This window comes from Caretta caretta, chromosome 2 (assembly GCF_965140235.1).
Source record: "Caretta caretta isolate rCarCar2 chromosome 2, rCarCar1.hap1, whole genome shotgun sequence".
NCBI lineage: Eukaryota > Metazoa > Chordata > Testudines > Cheloniidae > Caretta > Caretta caretta.
Genome location: NC_134207.1, coordinates 43,637,588 through 43,661,333, shown reverse-complemented (window position 1 = coordinate 43,661,333; position 23,746 = coordinate 43,637,588). Strand labels below are relative to the sequence as shown.

Genomic DNA, 23,746 nt, shown 5'->3' with positions numbered 1-23,746 from the left:
ACTGGACACAGTACTCCAGGTGAGGCCTCACCAATGTCTAATAGAGGGGATTGATCATGTCCCTCGATCTGCTGGCAATGCCCCTACTTATACAGCCCAAAATGCCGTTAGCCTTCTTGGCAACAAGGGCACACTGTGGACTCATATCCTTCCTTCACCCCAAACCTCTCATCTTCAGCCCCACCCCAGAGTCCACACCCCCAGCCAGAGACCACACCCCCTCCCACACTCCAAACCCCTAAACCCCAGCCCAGAGCCTCCTCCTGCACCCCAAACCCCTCATCCCATCCCAGAGCCTGCATCCCCAGACGGAGTCCTCACCCTCGCCACACAGCCCTGCCCTAACCTGGAGTCCCTTCCTTCATCCCAAACACCTCATCCCTGGCTCCACTCCAGAGTCCACACCCCAACCCCTCCCACACACTCAGCCCCACCCCAGAGCCTGCACCCCCAGCTGGAGTCCTCACCCCCCCACACACACACACCCAACCCCCTATCCCAGCCTGGAGCCCTCTCCCTCACCCGAAGGGGCAGGAGGGGTGTTTGGTTTTATGCAATTAGAAAGTTGGCAACCCTAGCACAGACGCCAGACGCGCCACAGAAGTCACAGCACAGCGATGCAGGTCTCTGCCCGAACCACAGGCTGCAATGCTGCCAGGGGCGCCGCAGTGCTGATTTGATGGATGCCTTCTCAGCAGTATTGTTGCCTGCTTCTTACCCTTGAATAAAACGTGGTTAAAGGGATCGGGAGGTGCTGAGAGAGTGAATGAGGGGGGCCTGGTCTGGGCTCACTGCCTTGAATTTGCTGCTAGGATCCCTCTGATCCTGAAAAGGGAGTTAGTGGGAAACTGCCTATCACCCGCTTCCTAACGTGGGCAGGCAGGGCGCGCTGCTGCTTCTGCACAGAACAAGTTCCAGCAAGGCCCGATGAGAGCTCCCTTCCCACACCCAGCAGCAGCTCTCCACCCATTCGCCTCCCTTCCGCTGCCAGCCCCACACGCATATCTCTCTGGGGCACCCGTCTGCTGCACATGATCGGCTTTCCTTGTACTCACCTCACCTGCCGGCTCTTCATCATCTCCTTCCTCTCCCCTAGGAGCCTGGCACCCCATCCCCCGCCCCCACAATCCACCTTCCCTTCTCTGACCCATCTACCTCCCCAGTTCCAACTTTGAACTTCAAAGCTTCGGCAGAGCCGGTTTCCCTGTCCCGTGGATTTGCCGCGCGCTGGAGTTTCTTCTCCCTCCAGTGGGGTGGGCGGGCGAGCGTGATGTCCCCTGACCCTCCCCCTGCAGGACAAATCAGGACACCCTCCCTTCTCCTCTCGCAGAGACCCAGGGGAGAGCGGCATTGGGACTCTTGTGATCACCAAGCGGCGTCATCGCTGTTCACCCTTCTTTGGTTTTACACATCACCCGCAGGGAGGGGAAAGGGCCGTTGCAATGACGCTGCAGGGCGAGCGAGGGGCTGGAGGCAGCCAGGTCTCAGCTGAGCTCCCTCCTTTGCGCAGGTTTCAGAATAACAGCCGTGTTAGTCTGTATTCGCAAAAAGAAAAGGAGTACTTGTGGCACCTTAGAGACTAACAAATTGATTTGAGCATAAGCTTTCGTGAGCTACAGCTCACTTCCTCGGATGCATTCAGTGGAAAATAAAAGCTCACGAAAGCTTATGCTCAAATCAATTTGTTAGTCTCTAAGGTGCCACAAGTACTCCTTTTCTCCTTTGGGCACTAGGAGACGCACGTGTTGATCTCATAGAGGCAACTGTGTCATTCGCTAGGAAGTGCCTTCCCCTCCTGCCCCATAACCTTCGGGCTGCGGCTGCCTCTTCTCCGAGCTATTGGCTCCCCTGTCTCCTACTGCCTCTCACCCTCGTATCCCCCAGTTTTTGCTACTCCTTCCATCGCCTCCTCCTTCTCCTGGGCCCCCTCTGCTTTTCATCCTTCCTGCCGCTGCCCCCTCAACCCCGGTTTGGTATTCCCGCCTCTTTATCCCCCCCCTCCTGCTCCTGCCGTTTCACCCTTTTGCTGTTGCTTCCTCCCACTCTGCTAATTGCTACCCCTGCCATCACCTCCCGCTGCTGCGGCTACTACCTACCCCTGGCCGTTGTCTCCTCCCCTCCTGCTGCCACGTCCTTGTTTGAAGGAGCCAATGGGCGGGTTCAGTCAGGTGTCTCTTACCTGCACCACGTGGGGAGGGAGGGTGAGCAGGTAGAGCCACATCCCAAAATAGAGACGCTCGCAGCCATTGCGTGCCTCCTAGGGGCGCAGCCCTCGTTTGTCTTTGAATAGGTTCCCAAGCAGTCAGCTACAAAAGGGGGACGCTGCGCGCGCCTCCCCTCCTGAGCAGGTCTCCGGGTAGTGGTGGTGGGTGGGGGAGAGCTAAGTGGCTGCAGGTGTGTGCTGGGGGGGGGGGGCGGGTTTCTTCCTTTACGCTCCAGGGGTGGTGTGTGTGTGTGGCAGGGTCTTCTCGGTAAAATTGGGGCAGGAATCTAGTTTCTTGCCCTCCCCCGGCGATCATCATGACTGCGTCTCTTGACTACCTGGTGATCTTGTTCGGGACGACTGCAGGTGCGCAGGGGGCTAAGCTGGGATCCGATGAGAAAGAGCTGGTCCAGCTGCTGTGGAAAGTGGTGGATCTGGCCCGCAAGAAGGTATTTCTCGGAGCAGGCCCCCAAAGAGGGAGGGGAGGCTGCTGGCAGGGATTGCCCCTGCGCGTGCGGCTGGGGGCTCCCTGCGCGGGGATTTAACCAGCTGCCAAGTTGGGGCTGGTGTTTGCCAGCGATGAGAAGGCGCCGAGCGGGCTAGGAGAGCAGACGGAGTTAGGCAACAGCCCAGACCACCCCCCTGTGACAGGGGCTGTGTTCAATCAAACAGCGTCCACCAAGCCCTATGGCGCGCCGGCCCACGCAGGCTTTTCCCCCGGGCCTCCAGCTCGCGGGGCAGCCGCCCTACACGCCAAGGGGCGCTAGGCGGGGTAGGTGGGATGCAAAGCCCGGCTTTCCACGAGTCCTGCAGGGGGTTTCTCCCTGGGCGCTGGCTGGGCTTCCTGGGCGCCAAGGCGGGAGCAGAGAGCGCTGACTTCTTTCTCCCTCCGGAGGCGGGGAGCCTGCATGAAGTGCTGGTCAGACCGGAGCACTTGGACCTGACGGAGGAATGCAAAGAAACAACGAAGCTGGAGGTGGAGAGCCTGGCGCGAGCCCCGCAGCTGGAACAAGCCCTGCAACAGGTGAACTCCACCTCTGCTTTCCATGGGGCTTTTCGCTCCTCTCTCCAGGGAGTCGAGCCTCCCAGAGAGACACTTCCGACTGCAGGGGGTGTGCGAATAGCCCGCCGGATCCCCGCTCCCCCGGGACAGACAAACTCCTTGGGGGGAGCGGGTGGGATCGGTTGACCAGATTGCAAGAGTAAAATATCAGGACACATGGGGGGCGGGGGCAGGCCCACAGCCTCCACCAGAGCCATGGGAGGGGGGGCACAGCGCCCAGCTCTAGCCCCTGTCCCAAGCTGTGGGGCAGGAGTGCACTGCCCTGGCTCCAGCCCCTGCCCCCCATGGGGTCCACCCCTGCTTCATGGGCTCCAGTTCCCCCCACCTCCATGGGCTCTGTCCCTCCTGTGCAGTGCTCCCTATGGGCCCCCTGTTTTCACAGTCTCCAGACCTCTTCATTTATGGACTCCAGTGGCCTCCCCACAGGACTCCCCCCTTCCTGGGCTCCATTTCCCCCTTGCTGGGGCCCTGGGCATCCCTGCCCTGGTTCAGGGGCTCTCTGCTTTTCACAGGGTCCCCTCTTGGAGCTCTCTTCCCACCCCACCCCCTTTATTCCTCTTCAATCTATTTCTTCCTTTGGACATAGGCTGGTGTCGTTGTGAGGCCAGTGGAGCGGGCTGGGGCTCCCTCCAGGAGCTGTCCATCCTTCCCAGCATGTTAGGGAGAGTGTGTGCGTGTGTGTGAGGCAATCAGGTGTGGTGGTCGCTGTGTATACCTCCAGAGAGGTGGTGAATCCGGACCCATACAGAACAGCCTGCCTCCTGCATGGCATGCAGTGAGTGGTGGTTTTGTTTGGTTCCTCTCTGCCCCCTGCCGTGGCCACCCTCCAGTGTAGCTCCAGCTCCGGAAGGTCTCCGATGCCCACCATCTGCAGGGCCCAACCTGCCTCCCCAGAGCCAAACTGCAAGGGACCTGTGCAGAAGTGGGGCCAGTCTCCACCAGTGTGGGGGGCTTGGTTGGGCCCTTCCAGGCAACTGGGTCCTGAGGGAGCCTGTCCGGGGCGGAGACAGGCTCTGGCCTAGCAGGCTCCCAAGGGTAGGGTTGCCATTTTTCTAATCCCACAAAACTGAACATTCTAGCCCTGCCTCTTCCCTGAGGCCCCACCCCCCATTTACTATATTCCCCCTCCCTCAGTGGCTCACTCTTCCCCCACCCACCCACCCCCCCCCCCCCCCCCCCACACACACACACACACACACACACAAACTCACTTTCACTGGGCTGGGGCAAGGGGTTGTGGTGTGGGAGGAGGTGAGGGCTCTAACTGGGGTGTGGGCTCCGGGATGGGGCCATGAATAAGGGGTTCAAGGTGCAGGAGGGGGTTCTGGGCTAGGGCAGGGAGTTGGGGTGTGGGAGGGGGTGCAGGCTTTGGAGTGGGGCTGGGGATGAACGGTTCAGGGTGCAGGAGGGGGCCCCGGGCTGGGATTGAGGGGTTCGGCAGGCGGGAGGGGGATCAGGGCTGGAGCAGGGGTTGGGGAGGGGGTGAGGGCTCTGGCTGGGGGTGCAGGCTCTGGGATGGTGCCGTGGATGAGAGGTTCAGGGTGTGGGAGGGGGCTGCCCTGAGGCAGGTGGTATGGGCTCTGGGCGGGGGGGTGCAGGCTCTGGGGTTAGGCTGGGGATGAGGGGTTTGGGGTGCAGGAGGCTTCTCTGGGTTTGGGGGGGCTCAGGGATGGGGCAGGGAGTTAGGACTCGGGGTTGGAGTGTGGGCTTACCTTGGGCGGCTCCCGGTCAGCGGCGCAGTGGGGCTAAGGCAGGGTCCCTGCCTGTTCTGGCTCCACACTGTGCCCCGGAATCGGCCAGCAGGTCCGGCTACTAGGCAAGGGGACCAAGAGGCTCTGCACCCTGCTCTCACCCGCAGGCACAGCCCCCATTGGCTATGGTTCCTGGCCAATGGGAGTGCGGCACCAGTGCTCAGGACGGGGACAGTGTGGAGCCCTGTGGGGGACCCCCACACCTAGGAGCCAGATCTGCTGGTCACTGGGGCACAGCACAGTACCAGGACAGATAGGGACTAGTCTGCCTTAGCCCTGCAGCACCAGACTGGACTTTTAACGGCCCGGTCAGCAGTGCTGACCGGAGCCGCTAGGGTCACTTTTCAACCAGACCTTCTGGTCGAAAACAAGACACCTGGCAACCTTACCCAAGGGACTGGAGTGATTCCCTGCCCTAGGACCGGCCCTGGCCATGCTGCTGGCTCAGCCCAGCAAACAGACACCTCACCTCCGAGCAGGGCTGGTGAGTGGTGTGGCATGGACTCTTCCCCATCGGGAAGGGTCATGTTGGCAGTACAGAGTCAGGTGGACCAATATGCGTCTGGCCATGCAATGTATGCCACATTACCTCTGGCCAACCCCCAGCCGCTCGCCTCCTCACCTGAGGGCTGGGTCAGGGGGAAGGGGTCCGGGCAGCGTTTACCTCAGGCGACTCCCGGAAAGCAGCCTACAAGTCCCTCTGGCTCCTAGGGTCAGGGGCGGCCAGTGTGCTCTGCCCCCCTCCCCCAGACTCCATCCCTGCAGCTCCCCTTGGCCACAGTTCCTGGCCAATGGGAGTTGCGGAGCTGGTGCTTATGGTGGGCGCAGCATGCAGAGAGATACCCCACCCCGGCCACCCCTCCACCTAGGGGCCTACGGGTCCCGCCGGTCGCTTCCTGGAGCCAGGTAGGGAGCCTGCCAGCTAGGTTGATCAGTCCAGCCCTACGCCAAATATCGGGACAAGTGGCGTCCTGATTTTATTGGGACGTCTAGTCACCCTAGGGTGGGATACTTGAACCTCTCTTTCTGGGGGGATAGGGAGGGCTTCTCTCTCTATGGGTCTGTTGCAGATGGTCTAGATGGGAAGACAAACGTGCAAAGAGGAGATGGGCTGGGGCGCAGGGTGGCCCTAGCAAGGCCAGCGGCGGCTGAGCACATTGGGAGAGACCAGCACCTCTAGGGGCCTCCTGGGATTCCCTGAACCTGCTGTATTCTCCTCCCCTTTCAGATTATGGTAGCAGAAGGTTAAGTTCAGAATGACCCAGCCATTGCTCTCTCAGGGCCCTTTCATTGAAGGTGTTTGGGTTTTAGTTCTCTCCTTGAATTTCTTTATTAAACTTACTGAAACTTTATTTCTTCTCTGCATGTGAGCCAGGGTAGAGACAGGCTCCAGCACGACAAAGCACAGGGTTGCTCTCTCCTCTTTCCTAATAACCAGGAGGTCCCATAACTCATTGCTGCAATGTTGCTCACCGTACAGTGAAGAGCTGCAGCTCATTAACTTCCCCCAACTCTCGGCAGCTGCCAGGAGCTTCAGTCTAAAGAGTTTAGTGGAAATTTTCAAACTAGGATGCTTAAAGCTAGGCTTGTGATGCCCTGTTGAGGCACCTAAATGCTCTGGGATGACTCTCAAGAGTGTTGGGCATGTGTAAACCCCGTTAACTCTAATAGGATTTATGATGGCTCAGCAGCTTTGACTATTAGCCCAAAGTATTTAGGCACCTAAATAAAGCATGGGAATGTGCCCTGGGTCTTATTAAGAGCCTTATATAGAACTGAATATTTCCCTTTTCATGTTCAACAAGTTGTAATGATCTGAAAATTACACTGAACCTTTCATAACAAAGTGTAGCAGTTCATAAATGTGTACTATGTCTATTTTTTTTCAACTTTCAGTTTAACCAGTCTGTGAGCAATGAACTGAATATTGGTGTAGGTACTTCCTTCTGTCTCTGCACTGATGGACAGCTGCACGTCAGACAGCTTCTGCATCCTGAAGCTTCCAAAAAGGTAAGGTGGCTGCACGCATCAGACATTCCTTAAGACTGATCTACTGTGGTGGTGGTTGGGTTTTAATGTAGAATTGATCAGCTTCTTTTTGCTTTATGATGCCCGATAAGAGTCTATTTCAGCATATGCATAACAGAAAAATCTCTCATCCATCAATAAGCTTTTTAGACTCTTGGGGCTTGTCTACACTGGAGAACTTTCCAGTTAAAATGATATAGTTAAACTGCTGTGGTTATACCAGTACAACTCTTCATTATTATGTCAGTTTAATAAGACCTTTTTCTGGTTTAGTTTATGCAGCTTTGGAAGTGGCTTAAGCTAAAACAGAAAAAGGACCCTTGTACTGGAATAAGTATGTCCACATCGGTAGTTATATCGGTTTAATTACAGCAGTTTAAATTCACACTCTACCCTATAGTGGTATTTTTCATGTACACAAACCCGTAGGTTGCTATAATGGGTTAATACAGGAATTGATTTGTAGGACTTGTGAAAAATTTACAATTTTAACATTATTGTTGTACATGCTGTTTTGAAACTTTGAAAGTTGACAGATCTAAATATGAGCGTTCAGTCTTTACCGAATATTCAGCTTGCACTCGGACAGTAGTACTTGCCTGTATTTGTAAAGAACCAAACACTGGTCTGATAACATGTCTTTATAGAAAATTTGAGGCAGATGATGAATAATTTGATGTATTTCCAAAATTACCAATCACTAGTAGACTTGCAAGTCCCTATCTGACTTCTCTATTGCCAGTAGAATTGCAGTGGTGTAGATGGACCTCAGTTATAACATGGTTGTCCTTGCACAGTTCTGTGTTTCAATACCATTAGGAGCGAACAATGTTTTAAGAATCATGCTACAGATTTATTCCAGTCTTTTGTTTTCACTGATGGTTTTAGAACCATGCATTTCATTCTTTTCTGTATCTTGTTTCTTTAAATGGTTGAAAGCATGATGCTAGTAAAACAGTAAATCTTACTGCTAATATCAGACTGTGATATCAGATTATTTGTTAATGTAATACTTACTGCTACTATTTCGATTTATCACTCCAAAAAAGTCAGTTTAACAAACAGAGAAAGCTCCTGTATTATGAATCACTTCATACTATCTGATGTGTTCTAAACATGAAAAAATAAACCATATTTTAATAACTCTACTTTTCTCTCCATATGACAGTTATTTCTCTAACTGCTGTACAATTTACCTATTTTATGCGGTTCATCCTCCATGCAATTAGATTAAGTACACAGTAAAAAAAAAAAGAAAAGAAAAAAAACAAACCCAGAATCTTTGAAAGTTGATTTTCTGTCATCTTAGTTTGTAAGATTTGGGGGGGGAGGGCGGCACGAGGGATTGCCTCTTTTCTATGTATTTGTGCAGTGTCTAGAACAATAGACATTCAGTGTTGGCTAGGGTCTTCAGTTGCTATTTCAATACAAATAGCTGGTAATTTGAAATCTGCTATGCGCTGATTATAGATTAAACCAAACAGACAAGCCTGTGACATTCTGTAGTTTTCTTGTGGATAACAAAATGTTGAGATTAAACCCCAAGTGTAAACTAAAACCAAGACTTGAAAAATCATTAGCTGTTTTTGAGGGCCTCAGTTTTGGGTGTCCAATATGAGCTACTTCCAGGCCCTGACTTTGAGTGGTTGTTATGACATAGGCAGGTAAGGTTTACACTAAATTATTAAGAACAGAGGTTGAGGGGACGGGGGACTGAAGTGTCATGAAACCACAACTGGGAAATACCAAAGTTGGACTATCTGCGTAAGAATTTGTGGGGGTGGGATGACACTTATGAAATAAAAGTTCAGTTTTTACATTTTAAAATAAGAGAGCCAGAGTAGCAGAAAAGAACCTGCAGTTCGGAACTTCTGTAATAGAGAAAAATGCAGCTACTCTGGCTGTAGAGCTGGGGCTAGGTTTAAGCACACTAAGCAATTGCTTAGGGCCCCGAGCAGCTCAAGGGGGGCCCACTATTCACTTTTTATTATGCATTTTGAGGGGGGTGGAGGGACAGAATATTCCTGCTTAGGGCCCCAGTGGGCTAGTACACACTTTGTCTGGCTGTAGCAGTCAAGTACACATAGAGCAGGGGTTCCCAAACTTGTTCCGCCGCACGTGCAGGGAAAGCCCCTGGCGGGCCAGACCAGTTCGTTTACCTGCCGCTTCCGCAGGTTCGGCTGATCACGGCTCCCAGTGGCTGCAGTTTGCTGCTCCAGGCCAATGGGAGCCGCTGGAAGCGGCGTGGGCCGAGGGACTTACTGGCAGCCGCTTCAAGCAGCTCCATTGGCCTGGAGCAGCGAACCACGGCCACTGGGAGCCGCGATCGGCCGAATCTGCGGACGTGGCAGGTAAACAAACCGGCTCGGCCCGCCAGGGGTTTTCACCGCACAAGCGGTGGAACAAGTTTGGGAACCACTGCCATAGATAATAAAAATCATTGATGTGTGGGGCTCTTCCTGCCCTCCCCTGCTGGTGGGGTTGGTACAAGAAAATAACATTCTAACATCTGTGCTGATCTTGCACTTAAATGCAAAATTTCTGAAAATAGATGCAATTTGCATCACTAACATAATACCTATCAATATTCCAAAGCCAAACCCCAACTTCTTAGTGTCTAAAATCCTTCCAACAGCACCTCCCCCCCTGCACACACACATACACCCTCTCATCCCAAAACACAATACCCCAAGACACAAATTGGCCACTAAATTGTGGATGCAAGGATCTTGTTTTGCTGACTTTTGGAAAAGAAGCATTATCTCATGAACAGCTGAACTAGACATGGAAGCTTATGGCTGTAGGAAATACTGACTTTTCAGCCGGATACAAATAAGGACTTTTACGTGTGGACACCATTCCATACTAATTAACTCAAGACATTTCCTGTTCCAAAACTTAATAGCTTTCAATGAAATTTAAAAAATATATATATATATATTTCTTACAAGGAAGTTCCTAAATATCCATCGTCCTCCACAACTCAGACTCTTCACTTCTGTACTTCTGCCAAACACCATATCCATGCAATCACAATCCTCTAGATACATTTGATTTCAGTTAAACTGTAGCAGAGTTAATTTTGTCAGATTTGCAAACAATACCTTGGAATTTTGAATGAATCAAACATCATAGATACATCTTTAGAAAAGCTACTCCTTTATTATCAGATAGTTGTATTGTTTTTTTAAAAAAACATCACTGCCATTGCACCCCATTCTCTTATTCAATCTCTCATGTGTTATAGTTTAAATATGTAATTGGTGATGTTATCCACACAATAGTCTTTATCATGTACATGTGACAACCTACTTTTGTTCTGCCTGTTACTAATCAGTCTCCTCTAGGATGACTTCAAACTTTCCAAACCTCTAAGAAAGCTGCCTTTTTTAATCAACCCAATGTATTTTTTTTTTAAAAAAAAAGCTTCCTCTTTCCCCCAAATGTGAAATTTCTCCATACACAAAAAAAATAAAATAAAATTTGCCTGAAGTAAAAGGAGTAGCAATAATCAGTAATGCACCAGTGACAGGCTTCAGGAATCTGACTTCCCCTTCCCAGGCCACCCCCGTTGCTAACCTTAATAGAATCACACAATTAGGAAAAAGGGTTAGAGTGGAATATACAGCATATACTTCTATTCCTGGAAGATTGAGATGTTAAACTTTAAAACATGACACTGCTATGTATTAAAAATACGTTGTAGGTTATTTTTAGAGGTTATCCCGCATTCATTTTCTTTCCCTTTGTGCAGTTGGGTGCCTGCCTTTATACCTTGTACGATAGGATGAAGAATTAAACAAAACTATTTAAGAGTTTGAGTATGTGGCATACGTAGTGTTAGGGTATAATGGCTTTTATTGGCACTTACGTGAGATTAGCTGTATACACTCTTGGCTTTGCTACTCATTAGTAATGCATCCATCACAAGCACATGCTGACAAAACCTTTACACCACATCACACTACACGTTGTCTGTATTACAAAATAGCCAAAACAACTATTTGAAGTGTGATTATACTTTGCAAATAGAATCTGTGACTTCCCTTCATTGAATATGCTGTCTATAAAATTAAAATGTCTTCTGCAAGTTTGTTTGGACTCTGTAAATCGAGCCGTGACCCCTCTGGTTCAATAGGTATGGTGTTGTAATAGTATCCATTTGCTCTCCCACAGTTGTATTGAATCCATAGTATTAGTAGTAATAATAAAAAGCAGCAATAACCTTCCCTTTTGGCAGTAAAGGAAGCAAATATTCTTGACTATACCAAGGGAACAGACTTACTGAGTAAGAAAGATTCATAACAACATTTAAGTCACTGAAAGAAGAGCCTTGTAAAAATATGTGCTATGATATACTCAGGTGAGTGTGGCTATTTTTTACTTGAAAACTGTTTGGTTGCAAAGTATGAAAACTCAAGAGAACATAGACTGGATTCACCTTAGTTTACAGTCACTACTATGTCCTCTTACAGAATATCTTATTGCCTGAATGCTTCTACTCCTTTTTTGACTTGCGGAAAGAGTTCAAGAAATGTTTCCCTGACTCCTCTGATGTTGACAAACTGGACGCTGCTGCCATGACAGAATGTATCCTTTTTTTAAAATCATAACTTGAATTATAATAGCAGCCTAGTACTTCTAGAAACACAGCCCAGGAGCATAGGAGTGTTCATAATGCTTTTTTAGAAATATTATAATTTAGTAAATATTATTGAGTCATTAACGGGTTTCCTACTAATGCTTCTGTCTCTGGTAGCTATGCAAAAATTTGTGGGACCTTGCAAAAGCTTTGAACAGTCTATAGAAGATTTTGAAACTGAATTTTGTCCTTTCTCTCTTCTTTACCTCTGAATTTTGCCATATTAACAATCACTGCCTTAGTTTTTTATTTAATGTCAAGTTTTGGTAAACCTTGACTCCTAGTTACTAAAACACTTGAAGGGAAACACTGAGATAAAATTTGCATGTTGATAGCGTGCATTTAAAATGCTTCCAATTTTCATAGCATTTTTTCAGCCTTGTTTGGCAGATATTAGATCATGGATGTTGTGGGAGCTCAGTTTTAATTTCTGGAACATTTATTTCTGAAGCTATTATGGTATTCAACCTTTGAATAGTACATGGGGTTGCTTTCAATACCTGAGGTATCCAAACACATGATGCTTCATGTAAACTCTGCACAGTATACCTTCTAACATGCAACTAGACTAGGAATCCTGTCTCTTCACTGTATTCTCTCCTTCTCTAGTATGGAGAGGGCATCCAATGGCTAAAAAAGCTTTTCAGAAACTGTTCTCAAGTAGTCAGTAACCCAGTTAAATATGGCTCTTAAAAAAATCTTTGCTGCGTTATTCTCAGTCTGCACTGGAGACAATCCATAGCAACTGAAACTCACCTCCAAAAATGTCTGCTGGCTAGACTCTTCCTCCCGCCTCCCTGATGGCTAGTGTCTTGCCTCTTAGGTCTGCACACATCCCTGTTTTGTAACTCAGAAGTAGAAAACCCTTGACTTCTCAAATGACACCACCAAAGGGAGCCTGCGAAGGCTGGCTGGCCAGGAGGGATATGAATTTAAAATACTCTTCTCAGTTTTCAAAGCTAAAATAAATATTGGTGAGAAACAGTTGGACTGGGTTACACTCCATATGTAAACACCTGTTGTACATGTACAGTGATTACCATTAAAGCTGGCATCTGCCACACAGTGACATCTGAGATAGTAAAGCCTAAATAAAAATAGTAAATAACTGCAGTTTTTTGCATGTGACTATGTAGCAACAGTGCATAAAATAGTTGTTGTGCCAATGTTTTAACAGTGGAATCCAAAGCTTGAAAGTAGCTTCAGATGTCAGAGCAGTGTAACTCCCTTTTCCACTCAGGGAGATGTGCCTTTTTTATCTCACTACCCTAAAATACGTGTATGTAGATTTGTTAATATAAGGTATCTCTGCCATTTATTAGGCTCTTCTACACAGTCCAGGAGGGGGTAATGGTGTCTTTTTACTACTGTTGTCTGCAAACATGCAATGAACTTCTTAGAAAACATAAGAAAAGTCCCTGCTTCAAAGAGCTTACAGTCTAAAGTTTATCTATAGCAGAATCCCTGAACAATAAACTACTTGTGTTTTGTACAAAGAAATTGAAAGAGACTGCACTGGTGAGAATGTTTTATCCATTCAATGGGAAATGAGGTCTGATGTACCTCTTTCCTCTTATCTCTGGGTAGCAGAGATTCTGACCAACCACAGGAGGGTCAAATGTTCAGTGATTCAAATAGTATAGTACTGCCCAATACACAAGGGCATTCTTGGTATTGGGAGGGCAATGATGAATCTTATATTGAGAATTTGATCAGATAATTTCCATGGCCATTGACCTCTAAATGTCACTTAGACCCACTCTGAGCGGGGTTGGATGGCATGGTGCTTACAACTCCAGTGACTGCCTGAAGCTTAGCTTAGGACTATATGTACCCTACATACTGTTACGTGCAGATATGTTGCATGCCCCTTAGCATGGGTATAAATAGCAGTGTAGATGGTAAGGCACTTAAGCAAATAGAGTAAAGAAACATCAGAACCTTAGGGTATATACTCTACATGCCCAAGCAGTGCATCCCCTATCTACACTGCTATTTTTAGCACTGTTGTGTCCCACTGTTGGAGCCTTTCCCTACCACAGTGAAAGGCTCTGGCAGGGGTGAGGCAGTGGGGAAAGGTTCCAGCAATGGGAAGCTGCTGGAGCCTTTCCCTGCTGTCCCCCACCGGAGCCTTTCTCTGGTGCTGCATGTAGCTACGCCACAGTGCAGGTGTAGCCTGCTTTTCACTGCCGCATCTAGTTACACATACCCTACGTGCCACTGCCCGTGTAGACAAGGTCTATATTGTAGCTCCCATTGCTTCTACCACCAATGGCGCTTCAACAAAATACCCTAGTGTAGACCTGAGTTCTGAACTGGATAGACTAGTTAATTGCACACCTCTCTGAAAACATATAATTTTAGTGATTGGTTTTATTTGTGGCTTTTTGTTTTCTTTCTGGTTCTAGATTATTTGACTGATTTTGTAGGTCTGTTTACCTTGGTGACTTCTCATTGTAAACCTGTTTGGTTTATGTGAAATGGTTAAAATATTCACTGTCTCTTCTAAGTGTGCTTCATTTGATTGGATAATGGATTTTGTTCTCATGGTGGGTTTTGGTTTGGTTCATGTGGCTTCTTAATTACTGTTACAGCGTGGCTTGTTTCATAGACTGCCAATTTTTGTCAGACTGGGATAGTATTTCTGTATTCTTAAAGTAGTGGTAGAAACTGGTAAAAATGTCAAGCAGATGATCCATTTCCTGATGTTGGGTGAAGCACTGTGTAAGTGGCTTGCTTGCTTATGACACCAATATCATTAATTGGTGGTCTGTAACGATGTGCAAAATATTTGCAATAAACTATTAAGCTACTTCTCTGTTCGCATTACCAACTTAAACAGTCCCATTTCACTGGAAAAAAATTACTACATTAGGCACTTTCTTTCAAATATGAGTGAATTTTGTAGTGACGACGGTAGGCAGACTCTGAATGAAAGGTAACTCAAACTTGAAATAGGCATTTAAGGGAAAAGTCAGACCTGCAGAGTATGAAGTCACTTGAAAAGAAACTTAAAAAATATTGCATACTCTTGCAGAATTTCAACAGTCCCTCTGCTCTTAAAGCAACTAAGTATCTTCCAAGTCGAGAGGGCACAAGGTCTGAATCTAACGTGAAACAGTGAAACTTCGTGAAAGTCAAATTCTCTGTTGCCTTGTATGCTGACTGCAGAATAGGGAGGCAATATGGCTAATGGATAAACAACTTGCTTGGACTTCAGGAGACCTGGCTTGTATTCCTGGTTCTGCCACTGGCCTGATGGGTGACACTGAGTAAGTCATTTTGCCTTTCTGCACCTCAATTTTCCCATCTGTAAAATGGGGATAATTCTTCTTTGAGAGGAGATTTGACATCTGTGGAAGAAAAAAAAAGTAAGAGTGAAGTAGTATTACTATATAAAATGCTACCAAATCAGAAAGTTAATGTTATGCATTCATTCTCACTAGTGTAAGTGACTGTACAAAGTGCAGGATCATGGACAATCTAGCCGTGTGTGTGTGACCTGTATTGCACATCTGAGCGTGTGTGTGTATTTGTTCTCTTTTCAGCTAACCATAAGTAGCCCCCGGCACAGAATGTTAAATAACAGTATATTATGCTTGATCATGTATTTTGTGCGGGGGGGCAACCTCTTGTAAAAAAGAGTACAGCGTTTTTAAACTGAATTAATAATTCGGTACTTTATTTTGCTTTTAGAGAGGATTTATAACCAATTTCATCAGCTAAAACTACCTCAATCTATGGTAAGAAAGGGATTCTAGTTTCAAGAATTAGTCCATCCTGTCAAAGCACTCTTTCTCCCGCCACTCCTCCAGTGGAAATCATAAGTAGTGTGTTTGGTTTTGTTGTAAAGGCTGCTGGGATGCTAAAGAAGGGAAATAGTGGTCTAAAAGGTGCCACCTCTAATTTAGGGAATTGATGAAGAATTTATGCTACCTAACTGAGAATCTTCTTTCTGATGAGAGGTCTCCTCTGCTATCTTTGTTATGGAATCAAGCAATTTTTTTTACTGTTTAAGTTTGTGGCAAACCTTGTTTTCTTGGCATGACCTAAGAGTGAAAGTAATGTGAAAGTAACAAATGGCCCACCTGATGATCACTTTAGATAAGCTATTACCAGCAGGACAGTGGGGTGGGAGGAGGTATTGTTTCATATTCTCTGTGTATATATAAAGTCTGCTGCAGTTTCCACAGTATGCATCCGATGAAGTGAGCTGTAGCTCACGAAAGCTCATGCTCAAATAAATTGGTTAGTCTCTAAGGTGCCACAAGTACTCCTTTTCTTTTTGCGAATACAGACTAACACGGCTGTTACTCTAAAAGAAAATAATCGCCACAGAAAAGCTACTGGAGAAACAAGTACATTCCCGATAAGAAAAGAGTTGTGGTTATTCAGGAAATTATGTTCAACTCGTGTGCAAATATACAGGTATATCACAGGGAGTGTTCATTTTGCACCTCTGTACCTCCCTAATTCACAGCACTTCTTGATTTGCAGAGCTTGCTGAGCCAGTTTTCACTGTTGTGAATGCCCTTAGAGTGGAATGAATAAAGCTCGCATGACTATTACTAGATCAGTCTCCAGAAGACTCATCCTCCTTTCCCTCAAGATCAGGCATGCAGAAGCCATTAAATGGAAAGTAAGCAGAGGATATAATTGGAGCAAGAATAGCTGTCTGTCTTCTTTCTGGGCTTAGTCGGAGGAGGACTGTCTTAATGAGGAATATATATTGAAGGGTAAACAGTCTAATACCCTGAAGAAAGTACTCCTGATCTTCTGTTGTTGCTCTGTGTTGTGTGTGTGTGTGTGTACTACTCCTCCCCCCCCCCCCCATCATGAATTGGAACATGCTGGAAAGCAAAATGGCAAAAAATAGTGTCTATCAGGAAGGATGTAAAAAGCATTACACTGAGCACAACTATAACTCAGCACTCAAAGGTTTTCATCTTAACTTAATCCCCTCACCTATGTAAATTATCTATTATTCATATTTATTTTTGTGGTGCCTAGGGATCACCCAAGATTAGGGCCCCATAGTGCTAGTCAGTCTTTTTCATTTGGCTTAAAATGTTAATGTCCACGTCGAGATTGGTGATCCAATTAATTGGTTCAGGTGACATGGAATGGATAGCGGAGACCGTGCCAATTGAAAGAATTTTGGGGTCCTGTGCACTATGGGAATGGAGCTGGGGGCCACCTGCATGGAGTTGTGACCTGGCATGTGGAGTCACAGTGCCACTCAAGTTTGGCCTGGCTGCCTTTCTGTCAGGGAGGGAGCAGCTGGGCCAAATTTGAGGCAATGGTAGTGTGACCTAGTGTGCAGAGTTACAGCTCCACTCATTTCTGCTATCCTCCCCCCACCCCCAACCCCTATGATTGGTGGGGCCCCTGGGCTAGTGCCCAGAGAGTACATGTACCTCTGGAAGATCATTGTGTGTGTGACATTGGTAAGTCATTCCATAGTTGGATGTCTGTTTCTGCTGTCACAAATAGTGTCTCAGTCACTGTTCATGGAGAAGGTCAGTACATCTGCCATGTGATATGCGGGAGAGGTTCAAAGTGGACCATGTTTCTGTGGAAGTGAAAAGGGAGGTGTTGGGGGGTTGGGGTTGTTTGTTTTTTGAAACACGGGCATCCTTCTGCCTTGCTTGCCATTAGTTTTTGGGGAAACCCTAAATCTTCAAGCTCTTGCACTGCAAGCCAAAGAAGTTTTCTGGAAGTTAAGTTAGAATCTTGGTATGTTATTTAGGTCTTTGTGCGTTGAAAGATCCTTGTTCCCTCAAATGTAATGGCTTTTTTGAAGAACTCTCATGTTGAGACAAATTTGGGGTGGGTGGATATGTGCCAGGATTGAAAGCCATGGGGGATAAGCTAAGGGAGAAGGGGAATGAGAGGAGGGAGGCCATATGCGGCGAGTGTGGAATGAGACTGGGGGATGGTAGGGAAAGAAACTATCTGTACAAATGGGCCTAAGGTAGAATGCTTGAAGTGACTCTCCCTCAAAGCTACAGAAGGAGTTGGTGTTGGAGCTGGGAAGTAAAATTCAGGAGTTCCAGGCTCCCAGTCTTGTACTTACACAATACAACATCTAAGAATATAAATGTACCTATGGTTGGGTTGTAAATAGATCCTATATCTACACAGGTATTGTTTGTAGGATTTAATTATTTTGGACTTCTTTGTGTCCACAGTGAGAAGTCTTAAAACTTTCTTTAAACTTCCTCTTCCTAATCTATTTCCATAGAAGAGAATATTTCTGTATAACAGTCTGAGAGAAACTAGCCAAATTCACAACATGAAATTATACTCTTGACCTATTCATTTTTTTTTTAATTACTGTTTACAAAGTCTTCCCCTGAAAACATTAAAAACTTTTTCTAAAGTAAAAGAAAACAATGCTTGGAAATCACTGCTACATGCAAATAGTCATACACGCTTTTCTGGCTACATCTGAATCTGTTATTATTCAGAGCGGGGTGGGGTTTGTTTGTTTTTTTTTAGTTTCCAACAGCCTTTTTAATATGTGCACAGTGATCCATTTCTTTCTTACCCAGGCTTGTAAAAAAACTGCTCTCGGGTAAGAAGGAGCAAAAATGAGAGAGATCCCAATTACTCTCTCTAATGTTGACCACATTTTTCTCTCAACTCCTGCTAATACAAATAAAACGCATAATTTAGCTAAACTGATTCCTTATGTCTCAACACTTGATGACAAAGGCTGTGTTGGCTCTTGGAATATTTCCTAAAACAATGTTTGCTTCAACTAAAAAAGCCACTTTGAATTTTTTGTGGTTTCCCCCCCCACACACACACACACACACACACTGGGGGAGAGTAAACATGTAAGAGTATGTGGGGGGAGGGGTGGAATTGCTTTGTTCACACTCTAAGTGGAAAGAATTAGTGATTTTTTTTTTTAATTTTTATTATTTCCCCCCTCTCTGTTTGGGGAGGAATGGTAGTCTAGACGGGAAACAATCCTGAAGTTAGGCCTAGTACTACAAGGTAATGGTACATGGCACAAAATGAGGTGACATGAGGAATTCTAGAATAAAGAAATAAATATTGGAGATAACTCTCTTAAACTGATTTATTTTTTTTTAAAAAAAAAAGTCTTTCCCCAAATAATATAACACTTAATAAATAAACTTCTAAATTGGACACTTGGATAGAAAAAAGTCTAGAAAAATATGTTGAATACAGCTAGCTTGGAAAAAGTGAGTGTAATTAATAAGAATATTAATTAAAAATTTAATGAGAAATACTCTTCATGAGTGTGGATTTTTTATTTTTCTATTTTAACAAATTTCAGTTTCTTTCAAGTTGTAGTGGTCAGGGCCTCACTTAATCAAAGCCATAACTTCAACTGATGTGGAGATATTGAAATGTCTTGTATATTGTTGTATCAGTTTGTAAATCAGATTGTGGTCAAGCAACAAAAAACACCCTTAATAGAGTTAAGCCCTGCATTGCTGTGCCAGTTCCACAGCACTTCCTAAGGGATTGTCTTCACTGCAGAGTTCACTCAAGATGTAACCTGAGTGTTGTCCCTTACTCAAGTCCCATCGTCACACACAAACCCTTAATGCAAGAGTGGTGATACGTCCGCCAGCCCAAGTTAACAGCACCAGGGGGTGTAAGCTATAGCCTGAGTGAGCACAACTCAATCGCTAACGCAATAGCTCTGCAGCTGAAGTGTTATTTTGCAGGAGACTTTCTGTCTGCGTAGGATCACCACGTTCCCAAACAAAGGTATTGATGCTGACGGAAGCTTTTTTCCATTAATATAGCTGCACCTACGCCTGAGATTATGTCAGCATAGCTATGTCATTTAGGGGTGTGTTTTACTTTTGTTTTTGTTTCACGTTCCTGACATATGTAAGTACAGACCTAGCTGCCTCTTACCTGAGATGAGAGGCATTCACTTGAGTTAATTCTGCAGTGAAGACATACCTAATCCAATTCTGGTACCTCTCTTGAATGTCTGTGCCTTCCTTTAGATCAGTGGCTCTCAACTGTCCAGACTGCTCTACTGAGTTGTATCCAAGCAGGAAGTGATATGCTAGATCCAAGGAGAGGAGCAAATTGTGAGAGATGCCATGTAATCTATATTAGAAAGTACTTAGCAACCTCTTTTTTTTTAGTTTTTATGAGCATCTAGTCGTTGTTTTAATTTGCCTTTTCCCTTCCCGCAGAAAGAGAGGTTTTAATCCATGTGGAACATTTCCCGTGGGGATTACAATCGCTATGGTGAGATTTAAGAGGGGACTCCAATCTATTCTGAATGCAAGAAGGTCTTCGACTTTCATTAAATTCTACCAAATAACTTACACTTGTTATGGGAGTTCTTTTAGCATCTCTGCTGTGCTGTCATCAAATGCTTCCTAAAGTGATCTGGTGTTCTGGGAGGTGACAGTGGTTGGGGGAGGGTGTTTGAACTGTCAAGATAACTAAATCATGAACAAGAACATAGATGTACTATTTTAAGTGTAAATTGACTGTGTCAAGGATACCATGAAAGCTTGTTGGCCCATGTGCAGGGTGGGGAATTCTCTGTTCAGTTATAAATTCATTTACTCCATGACTGTTGACTTAACTTCAATTTACAGATTTAAATCTTGAAAAGAGCAGTCCAGCATGGCATTTTGGAGCATCTCAAGTGGAAGATATGGGGAATATTATTTTAACACTAATTTCTGAAGTATACAGTAAGCAATAGTAGTAAACTTGGGTTTGGCTTTTTATTTTATTTCTCCAAAATGTTGGAGAGAAATAATTTCTGCTGTGTTTTGTAGATCACAGATTTGCAGATCCAGAAAGAGTGAACTATAAATTTGAAAGTGGTACCTGGTAAGTGAAGTGTGTGTTTGTTTATTTTTAAGTGCTAAAGCGTAAGTCCAAAACCTGACCTACACTTAAAATTTCTGTACTTAGCTGCACTTGCAAGTGGTCTTTGTATTTTTTTTTAATGTCTTCTCTTTTGCTGGGAAGTTGCTTTGAAAAAAAATTTAATAGGTTGCTTAACTGATAGGAGGGGTTGTAAAACGGAAGCATATGCTGAGTATCTATCCTATGCTGGACTTGAACGGTATTGGTTAAGAGCTGCTACTATCTCCTGAGTTGCGTTAATAATTATCACTGATGATGGTGAACACACTGTCCTATTAAACAAAGATAAATAAGTTCTTGTTAATAACCCTATTGACTTTTGGCTTTGTTTCAAGTGATGATGGGGGGAAAAATATTGGCTCAGTGTAACAATGGCATGGAAATGTATCTTCATGTGTCCAAGACCGTACGAAAAGCCATGTAGAATTTTTGTAATAAATTATAAAGAAGTGTCTTTTAAAATATGTTTAGTAATGACAGCACAGTTTATGCAATTGCCGTGGTACCAATTATGATGCAAACTTCTTAATCTCGCTCATCTCTTTTTAGCATATAAGAAGATTCTTCTCAATGGTATTACTAGATGCTTTCTAAGCAGTGCCTGCAACAGAGATTAGTGTCAGAATTGGTCTTATTTAGAATCTTCGTGAATGATCTGGAAGAGGTAGTAAACAGTGTGGTCACAATAATCACAGGTGCTACTGGTATTTGCAGCTCTTTCTAGCTCAGTAAAGCAAGGGAAATACTATGATCTAAAAAGATCATAAATAATGGCAGAAAATAATAAAATTCATCTAGTAAAATCTATTTAATGGGAGGGAGAAATCTGGACTGCAACAATGAAATCTGGGAATGACAGCAGGCAGCAAGTTAGATAGGAGTTTGCAATGGAATACAAGAGTAAAAGAGTTAATGCAATGTTGAGCTATCTGCATAGAGGCATATTCTTTGAAGGGTTAAGCATTTTGTATTCTGAAATATCAAATTTTGTGCTCTTCCTGTAGACTCCTGCTCATCTTCTAGTCTGTAAAATGGAATTTCCTCTATGCGCATCAACTTTAAATGAGTCCAGAAAATGGTTGAAATGGACTCCGCAGATCAAAACAGTCTTTTCACAAAATCAAAATTCTACCTATTTTTTGAGTCTATAAAATGAGTCTGCCTTGATTGCTGCTGTGTAACGTTTGACTCAGATAGGTGCTTGGATGTGATGCACAGGAGTGTTAGTGAATAACAGAGCTATTTCTGGGTCCTAGTCACCTGACGTGGGCCAGAGTTTCAAAAAGATTAATTTAATACCCTGTTGCATGATTCAGATCAGTATTCAATAACTCTGTTATCTATTGAGTTAATAGTTAATCATAGAATATTAGGGTCTGAATGGACCTCAGGAGATCTAGTTCAACCCCCTGCTCAAAGCAGGACCAATTCCCAACTAAATCATCCCAGCTAGGGCTTTGTCAAGCCTGACCTTAAAACCCTCCAAGGAAGGAGATTACACCTCCTCCCTAGGTAACCCATTCCAGTGTTTCACCACCCTCCTAATGAAAAAGTTTTTCCTAATATCCAGCCTAAACCTCCCCCACTGCAACTTGAGACCATTACTCTTTGTTCTGTCATTTGGTACCACTGAGAACTATCTAGATCCATCCTCTTTGGAACCCCCTTTCAGGTAGTTGAAAGCAGCTATCAAATCCCCCCTCATTCTTCTCTTCTGCAGACTTAAACAATCCCAGTTCCCTCAGCCTCTCCTCATAAGTCATGTGCTCCAGTCCCCTAATCGCTTTTGTTGCCCTCTGCTGGACTCTTTCCAATTTTTCCACATCCTTGTTGTAGTGTGGGGTCCAAAATTGGACACAGTACTCAAGATGAGGCCTCACCAATGCTGATTAGAGGGGAATGATCACGTCCCTCGATCTGCTGGCAATGCTCCTACTTATACAGCCCAAAATGCCATTAGCCTTCTTGGCAACCTTCTGACTCATGTCCAGCTTCTTGTCCACTGTAACCCCAGGTCCTTTTCTGCAGAACTGCTGTCTAGCCGCTCTGGGATGCAGGCTCTGGGAGGGAGTTTGGGTGCTGGAGGGGTTCCGAATTGTGGCAGGGGGTTAAGGCGTGAGAGAAGGCTCGGGGTGCAGATCAGGGGGAGATAGGGTGAGAGACAGAAGAGTGACCATGTTCAGGAGGCTAATTTCCCATAATGAAACATCTCATCCAAAACTAAGCCCATGATGCAGTTCTCAAGCCAGCAGCACAACTGTCCATGACTCCTCCAGGAAGCTAAATTATAGCCATGGCAACTGGATTTTTTTTGTCATGTCCAGTCAAATATAGAGGATAATTGAGGGACTTTATACTCTGTAAATTCACTGCTGTAGAATTTGCTGCAAAATCAGCCCTTTGCTGCAGAACTGTGCTCCAGTAAAATAATCTTTTTTAACTATACTTTCTCGTCGTTTTGATTACGAGCAAAACTTCCCAACATGAACGGCATGTAAACAATGCAGTGCTGCCTGCCTTAAAGGTGAGAGGACAAGTAAATCTCCAGCCTTAATGCAAAAGTAATCTTAAAAAGGTAAAGAAATGGAAGCCAGTTGATCGGGCTAAAAGTCTCTCACTGACTTATTTTCTGAAAGTCACGTTGATCACATATCCTTAGATTGGCTTTTGCATCTTGTTTTGTGTGGGGCCTTTGGAGGAAGAAGATGACAAATTTATAGCCCTTGACCAATTTATAGCTTCCCTGGGTGTTGCAGACTCCCTGCTGATTACTATCCAGCTGTGTGGGGCTGAGTTAGTCCTGTGCTGAGCCACCATTGTGACCTCTAGCCACAACATGGGTGGTGGCTGAACGACATGTGAGGTAGCATGATAGTGGCCTGAGCAAGGGACTTGAATTCTAAGCTCTTTGGGCAGGAACTGTCTTTGTTCAGTTTGTACAGTGCTGAGCTCAGTGGGGTCCTCCTGGCTCATGACAAGGGTCCCCAGGCGTGACCACAATATAAATAATAATCCCTGTGCAGATACTAACTTCCTCTGTGGCCCTGGACAAGTGGGATATTCTGTTTTTTTTAATTTTCTCATCTGAAAAAATGGGAATAGTACTTCCACACTGGATGGTGCAATTTAATTTTGTTTGCTCTAGTAGAGAACTGCATAAAAGCAAAGCA

The 23,746-nt window shown here is 45.4% G+C and overlaps 1 protein-coding gene across 1 annotated transcript in view; it reads left to right on the top strand.

Moving 5' to 3' along the window:
• Positions 1 to 2,430: 2,430 nt before the first annotated feature.
• ESRP1 (epithelial splicing regulatory protein 1) overlaps positions 2,431 to 23,746 on the top strand; it is a 60,901-nt gene continuing 39,585 nt past the window's right edge. The window contains exons 1-6 of the mRNA XM_048841228.2: positions 2,431 to 2,652; positions 3,099 to 3,227; positions 6,914 to 7,027; positions 11,521 to 11,635; positions 20,297 to 20,395; positions 20,483 to 20,537. Coding sequence (XP_048697185.2) covers positions 2,521 to 2,652; positions 3,099 to 3,227; positions 6,914 to 7,027; positions 11,521 to 11,635; positions 20,297 to 20,395; positions 20,483 to 20,537 — 644 coding nt within the window. The 5' untranslated portion in view covers positions 2,431 to 2,520. The remainder of the gene's footprint in view (positions 2,653 to 3,098; positions 3,228 to 6,913; positions 7,028 to 11,520; positions 11,636 to 20,296; positions 20,396 to 20,482; positions 20,538 to 23,746) is intronic.